The sequence below is a fragment of the Clarias gariepinus genome, chromosome 17 (genome assembly GCF_024256425.1).
Source record: "Clarias gariepinus isolate MV-2021 ecotype Netherlands chromosome 17, CGAR_prim_01v2, whole genome shotgun sequence".
In the NCBI taxonomy this organism is placed as follows: domain Eukaryota; kingdom Metazoa; phylum Chordata; class Actinopteri; order Siluriformes; family Clariidae; genus Clarias; species Clarias gariepinus.
This window is the reverse complement of record NC_071116.1, coordinates 6,940,121-6,947,924: the sequence shown is the minus strand read 5'-3', so window position 1 is coordinate 6,947,924 and position 7,804 is coordinate 6,940,121. Positions and strand designations below refer to the sequence as shown.

General features: G+C 36.3%; 1 protein-coding gene across 1 annotated transcript; it reads right to left on the bottom strand.

Moving 5' to 3' along the window:
- Window positions 1-3,953: 3,953 nt before the first annotated feature.
- LOC128545430 (C3a anaphylatoxin chemotactic receptor) lies at window positions 3,954-7,100 on the bottom strand. Its single transcript, XM_053515690.1, has 2 exons — window positions 6,991-7,100; window positions 3,954-6,334 (listed from the first exon to the last, which is right to left on the bottom strand). The coding sequence occupies exon 2, from the start codon at window positions 6,291-6,293 to the stop codon at window positions 5,232-5,234; it is 1,062 nt and encodes a 353-aa protein (XP_053371665.1). The 5' UTR covers window positions 6,294-6,334; window positions 6,991-7,100; the 3' UTR covers window positions 3,954-5,231.
- Window positions 7,101-7,804: the final 704 nt, after the last annotated feature.

Here is a 7,804-nt window from a genome sequence, read left to right as displayed (position 1 = left end):
AATACAAGAGTAAAAACCACTGTTATTTCTCTATATAATCCTCTGCTACATTAATGCACTGCCAGAATTGGATATGCTCTTTGGATATCCTCAAGGTATAAACTTTAGCCAGGAACTCCTTTAATGGATCTAAGATCTTTGACTCAGGGCACACCAGAGACACACAGATGTGAGGCGAGATCTTATGGGAAAAGGGTAGTTTTATTGGAAAGACAAATGGAAGGGATTTTTAAGGAGAGAGGAAAGAAAAAAGGAGAGCAAAGAAGTAAGGTTGTGCAGTGCTCGTCCAGTGGCAGAGCCCAGCTGGCATGAGGGCACTCGGCTGTCGAATGATGGTGAAATGGACCCACGGGGGCATTGGCTCCTGCAGGCTCCTCAACGTGGCTCTCGCAGTCGCAGCCAACCGGTCTTGTCCAGGTCTTCTCAGATGTGGCTGCAGATGGAAGTCAATGTCGGCTGACGCACCTTCAGGCCTGAAAAGGAGACTTTAACAGTGAATTTAGCGGCCTTTTCCTCTTCGGCGGCTGGATCACGGCTCTTGGCAAAAGCGAAAGTGCCACAGAAGCATCCTTCTCGCTCCGGACTCTGGACCCTGAGCAAAACTCCACACCTCGCTTTTATAGAGTGGAGCAATCCCAAGATCCATTAATGATTATCTTTCGCCAGCCCTGCTCATTTTAGCAGCCCCAGAAAAAATCACTATAGACGCCTTACAACATCTCCTTAATTCTGGCAGGCAATACAGAACCTACAGTACACCAAAACTGCCATGCACAGGAACACTCAGGTAATCACCTTCACAAACAGTTGACATAGATTGCATGTAATCTGCTGTATAAAAGCACCAACATGTGTTTTACAAACCTCTTACACCCTGCTGGACATTACTGCTGTTTGCATTACTCACACATCTTGTACTGTGTATTGTGTATTTTACAACCAGTCTTTCAACAACAACAACAACAACAACAAAATCCTTATTATATGTCATGCACACTACGGATACTTGCACTACCATGAACACTCACTTTATGTACATTGCTGTGTATATTATTTGTGGTCTTTATTTAATCTCTATAGCTCTTGAATGTTGTGCACAAATGCACAATGTTGTTATGTAGGTCTGTTCTTTGAGAGTCACCATCAGCCGGAATTAAATTCTGTGTACTTGCCCAGTAAACTTGATTCGGATCTTAAGAAAGTCTGAATGGAACCTTATACATATTCACCAGCTGCATCGCCGAGTAGCTGGTTTGACTATTTCATAAACTGGTAATCCCTGGAATTATTATGCTCTAGAGTTTACAAAGAATGTCCCAAAATGCAATCCCTACAACATTTAATGTTGGACAGTTAAGTTTGTTTAACGACTAATTGATGAGTGGGATCGAAAGAGAACGGACTGAATTGAGCGGACAGGAAGACTACGCTAACTCAAATAACCACTCTTTATAACCGTGGTAAGAAGAAAAGCATCTCAATTTACACAAGTTGGTCATATGTTAATGTACATATAGATAATTCCTTCCTTTATGTAATATATTTTACTTTTCTTAGCTTTGATCATTTATCTGCTTAATTCACCGAAAAATAAATATCTTTATAATTCGATTAATATAAAATGTCATTTAAAAAGTTACAACTGAAGATGAATAAAAGAAGAAAAAATAGATTAGGTCTCTGTCATTCAGGCTCTTTTTAAAAGAAAAAGAAGAAGAAGAAGAAATGCGTGAAACATGCAATGGGGAACTTTCCATATAACCTCTGGCAAACAGCCCATTCAGCTACAACACACTTTCACAAATCAGGAATTCACAGAAATAAAAAAAGCTGCTTTTGCAGAACTTATTTATTGAAAAGTTTACTTAAACTATGACGTGATGATCACCCGGAGAAAACCCACCAAGCACGTGGAGAACATGAAAACTTCATGCACACAGACCCAAGGTGGGAATCGAAGGCGCATGGTGCACCTGTAAAAGTTTATGAACTTATCAGAAGCTGACTCCTAAAACCCTAAATCCTAGTTATACCATAAATGGGTGTATGGGCGGAGCAAACAGCACCTGGCTGTCGGTTGGAATGCACCTACTTATCTTAGTTATCACCAGATAGCTTAGCTTTAGCTACCTAAAATGCTAAATTGGCTAATGTTTATTTTTAAGACAATATTACTTTTGCATTTGATTGAACGCTATCATTCATACCCTACATGTCGTCCAGAGTCAACTCATACTTTTTTTTTATGGAAAGTTAAACTACAGCAATTCCAGTTAGCTGGTTAGATTGAATTTCATAACGATGGACAAAGGTTGTATGGTCTAATGAGTCAGCAGTATACATACATAATGGCCACTGTACAAGCTTCTGGAGGCGGTGGTATGATCTGGGGTTGCTTCAGTTGGTCGGGTTTAGACTCAGCAACGTTATGTGGCAATAAAACAAAGTAATAAAGTCAGCTGATGACCTGAATGTACTGAATGACCAGGTTTTCACATTTATGTGTACTGAATGACCAGGTTTTTAACTCTGTGCATGAAAGGCAAGCCAATGCTAGTACATAAGGGTTGGACTTTAAACTGTTTTTTTAGTGGAAGTTTGAGTCTCTGTGGTTTGTGAGTCAAAAGGGCAATTTCTTTCTATGTATTTTTTTGTGTTTTTTTTTTCTTTTCTTTTTTTACATCCAATTGACCTATTATGAAAGAACATATCTAATTTTTAATACTAATTTAGGGCTGATGAGATCTTGTTTGCAAGAAAATAAACAGAAGCGTTGCTTAGCATAAACTTTGATCTTTGTTATACTTTTGTAAAGATGGTGTTACAGAACATCTGCAAAGATGGTTGATGGTTAGTTAATCTGATGTCTGATTATCGCTCAGTGTGAGTTCCTCATGTTCGATCGAGTTATTAGAGAGCGACAAGTCAGAGTGAAACTCTGTTGCAATTTCTTTATGATGTTGCTGTGCCACAGTCAGAATGAATCTTTAAATGTTATTTCCTCTATTTGAGGTCATGCTATAAAAAATAACCAAACAGAATCATAATTAAGGAGTTCTTGCTACTTTATAGTACAAAATTTCTACCATGTAAAGGATTTTCCCAAACATTTAAGATTTCACGATTCTGCACCATCACCTTTTTTCTTTCCCTTTAAAAATAAACATATATATATATATACAGCAACTATATACAGTAGTAGTTGTAGTACAATACTATAATATGTTAGTATAATCGATATTATAATAATTTACAATAAATCGTTGAGATTACTCTGCAGTCTTTTTAGTTCACGCTGCCTGAGTTTATGTGCTATTACTAACGACAGAAAATAGGCCAATGCACATTTCCCACTAGCATGATCTAAGAGGATGTTTTAAAAAAAGTGCAAAGACACTGCAATTAAGATAAAAAACAAAACAAAACAACCATGCACTGAGTAAGCAAACATTCTCCTCTCTTCGTCATCTATAATTAAACTTTTAGCCCATGCAGAACCAGACTCCAGACCAAACAGAGCCTTACAAAAATATAATAAACCCTATTTAAGGTCAAAAAATGGCCGAGTCTGACCAACTGTTCAAGAATGTTTAACGCATTTATTATGTCATGAACTTAATCACCCTTCCTGGAATCTGTTTCGATTAAATCATGACTCAGACTGATGAGGTTAAGTTTCTTGAAACATGAAAATGTAATTACTGCAATTACTTACTTTGTAGGGAATTAAACATCTAAAAAAGTGCCCTTAATTTAGAAATTGTTTATTTATTTTAGGAATCTGTCTTGTCGACATGGTACAGTATCTGTTATTCATAGTATCATGTTAAATTAAATCTAATGTCTAACTGATTAATAGAATAATAAAAAGCATTATGATTTTAAATCAATAACAGACTTTGATTATGGTATATACAGTTTCAGTCAAAAGTTTAGACTTTTCAGTTTCAGTTTGAATTTATTTTTCCACATTCTAGAACAATACTATATATTTCAAAACTACAAAGTAATACATATAGAATTAGGTAATTACGTAACAACAACAGTCAGTTGTTATTTTAGGATACAAAGAACAGTATTATCAAGTGCATTTGCAAAACCCATATACACATTTAAAAAAAAAAAAAAAAAGGTGGGACACTTTGTCCCAGTTTGACTTGAATGCATATATATATAAGAGCTCAAATCACGACTACACGCAGTGCCGATCCCAGGCCCAGTTAGAAAAATGGGAGCCCTGTGTCAAGAATGGCTAGATTGTCTGCTATGGAGTCCGTGTGATGTGAGCAGCCGAAAGAAAGTATACTTACTGTAACTATACTTACTGTAATCTAACAATAATGTTAATTGTAAATCCTAAAGAAATGATAAAGGACAGAAAAATGTCCAAAGAAATCACGTTTAAAGAAAAACTACATCCTCAGACAATAACTACATTTACACTTACTTCCACTTTAATAGGAACACCTGTACTCACCACAATGCAGAAAATAATGAAGAGTTTAAGCTTAAATATGTTCACAGCACAAACCAGTTGTTGGTGCCAGATGATCTGGGTTAAGTCTTACAGAAACTGCTGATCTCATGGGATTTTTATTTCAGGGTTTACACAGAATAACTGCACAAAGAAGCAGGTGTGCAGGAGTTCCTATTAAAGTGGACAGTTTATTACTGTAAGTTTTTTGCTGCTCTAATGTCACAATATTGTTTTTTATGAGTATACAATTTAACAAACGCAAGCGATAAGGATTCACCGTCAGATGTTTTCTGTTAGAACTGTACATACTGAGATCATCAGGTCATTGATGATTATGTTAATTATGATAATGTTAATCATATGAATTAACGTGCAAATAGTACAGAAAAGATTTTTTTTTTCCCTTAAGGTCTATTATTATTACAAAGGTGACGCACTACACAAGTTAACAAAGTGCCATGGTTAAAAGTGATTCAATACATTCATAATTTACTCAACTTCAATGTTGAAATATACTTGCTGTTAACTAAATGAATGTGCATGCATGATGGCAGCCTCGTGTTTCCTACATCTCTTGTGCGCGTCTTCATGTTTGTTTACATGCAAAACTGTCTAATTGAACCCTCCTGCGACATGCATAGTATATAAGGAAGGTACAGTATGCGTACAATGTTACCACCTGTCTACACGAATGCATGGTTTAACAACAGCAAGTATATTTTGGCCCTAAACACGCTCCAGCTCAATGTCAATATCACAGCTGGGCAACTGAGGAGTTGGTGCAGCGTGACTGCTGTCCTTTGGAGCTCATGGACAATTGTGTATCTTCACTAAAAGCCTTCTCGAAGATTCGTCTCAAAGAGAGTTTAATTTTCTCTTTAAAGTCCTGTCCCATAAACACGTACAGTATCGGGTTCATGCAGCTGTTTACATATGCCAAAGAGATAACCAAAGGATCAATTCCTTTAGCCAGCATGGCATCCTGTTTTCCACCATAAATTTCTACCAGTGCCACCACATGGTAGGGAAACCAGGAGAGAAAAAATGCCAACACAACAGCAAGCATGATACGGAATGCTCTACCTGCATGAAAATGGCTGCTCATAACCTTCCGGGCGATACAGGTGTAGCAAAACACGATGCACACAAGGGGTATGAGAAAACCGAAGACAAACCGGGTCATGGTTAGTGCCTCGTAAGAGGCACCTTCGTCAATGTTGAAAAAAACTTCGGTGGTATTTATGTTACTGAACGTGCAGAGGGTCATGTTAAATTCCTCAATGGTTACCATTTTTCGTAGGATCATAGACGGCAGGCTGAGGAGTATGGCCAATGTCCATGCCATGGCACAGCATCCCCATGCCAACCCAAGCGTACGATTATTTTGAGACCAAACAGGTTTAACAACCTGAATGAACCGATCCAAGCTGATGAAGTTTAGGGTGAAGATGCTGGCGAACATGTTGACTACGATGATAGCAGGTAGGACTTTGCACATAGTCCCTCCATATGGCCAGTGAGTTTCTAAAAAGATTTCAGCCACAGTAAACGGTATGGACAGGCAGCACAGGAGGTCAGCGATGGCCAGGTTCAGGAACCAGATGGTGTTGACGGTCTTTTTCATTTTCACACCAGCAATCCACAATACGAGGGCATTTCCAGGAACTCCAAGGATGCAGGTCAGGCAATAGAGCACGACCACCGTTCCATGAATGGCTTTCCTTAATTCCTCAGAGAAACCAGTATCGCTGTCATTGTCATAGACCTGTTCAGAGTAATTTTCATAGGAAACATTTTCGTAGAGGTTGTTGCTCATGTTGTTGCTTCTGAGATTTCCAGATGGAATCTCTAGCTTTACTGTTGGTTTGTTAGAAAAGTGTGGAAGCAAAAAAGACAAAGATTTATGTCAATAAAGTTTAAACACTGTTGAATTCAAACTATTAACATATTTTACATTTTTTTTTTTAAAATGATGATGCTTGGATATTAAAGGGATTTCTCATATTCATATTTTAAAATTAATGTTTTCAAACTATTCAGGAAGGTTTTTTTTACCAGGATTTAGAAATTCAAGATCATTGATTAAATTATCAAAATCCCAGGTTTCTCATCAATATACAGATTTTTTGCCATTTTTGCCAGTGTTATGATTTCAATTCATAGATGTTAATGTTAAATGTCAGTGTTAAGAAGGATTTAACACTGAATTTAAATCATCTATAGAAAGGAAAATACTATTCAATACAACAGCTCCATCCATGTCGGAGACTCTTTAGTCTTCCCTTTATTTATGTCCGTTTGTAAAGTCTTATAAGAACACTATGATATCCCTGGTACAGTCTCTTATTACAGATTAGATGTTTTTAATAGATGTATTTAATAAAAAATTTAACAATATTAATGATTTAATTATTCCAGAAACAATAATAAAACCATACAAATGTCCAATTTAACTTCTTTACACTGAATTCAGTTAGATTTTTATGCTTCAGATAGTACAAGAGCTGACTTACCCTGCTGATACAGTGCGAGTTAAAACCCAAAATCTGGCTACGAGTTGAAAAGGAAAGAAAAATGAGATGGGGGGAAAAAACAGGAAATGCTTTCAAAATATGTTAACAAAAACTGGCCACATCAGCTTATCGGGGTGAGGTCTTTACTAGAGGAAGTTCAGAAACCACGGTGGCAAAATATCGATGCGGATGAACCATTGGTTTATTAAAAGACGATTTTTGTCAGTATAAACAGTAAGTCATAAGTACTATGTATAATGTGTGTGTACTGTATAAATATATATATATAAAACCCTAACCCTATCTATATATATATATATATATATATATATATATAAATCATATATATATATATATATATATATATATATATATATATATATATAAATAATTCTATATATATATAGAATTTCACACAAAAAAAAACATCCTTCCTTATTTTCTTATTGTGAAATTGAAAACCCTAATATTGACACATGCGGCTCACTGCACTCTACTCCAACAAGGTACAAAAACAGAAGTATTTATGGATGAGAAGTTAATATTTATAGCAACTACAACATCAGTGTCCACTGTGACATCAGTATACAGTATCCACACATCATAAGACAACACCTTGTACTGTTCGCTCCATCCATCCATCCATCCATCTATCTATCTATCTATCTATAGTGTAGAAGTAAAACTTCTACACTACAAAATCCAGGTCACAAAAGTCTTGTACACAAATGTCATGAATGTGTTTTGTGGTCCTATTTCAGTGACTTTTTTTGCTGTTTCCAATAAGCAAGCATAATACATGTACATACATGCT

Excerpts from the sequence above, each read along its gene's own strand:
- LOC128545430 (XM_053515690.1), bottom strand. The coding sequence starts at position 6,293 with ATGAGCAACAACCTCTACGAAAATGTTTCCTATGAAAATTACTCTGAA.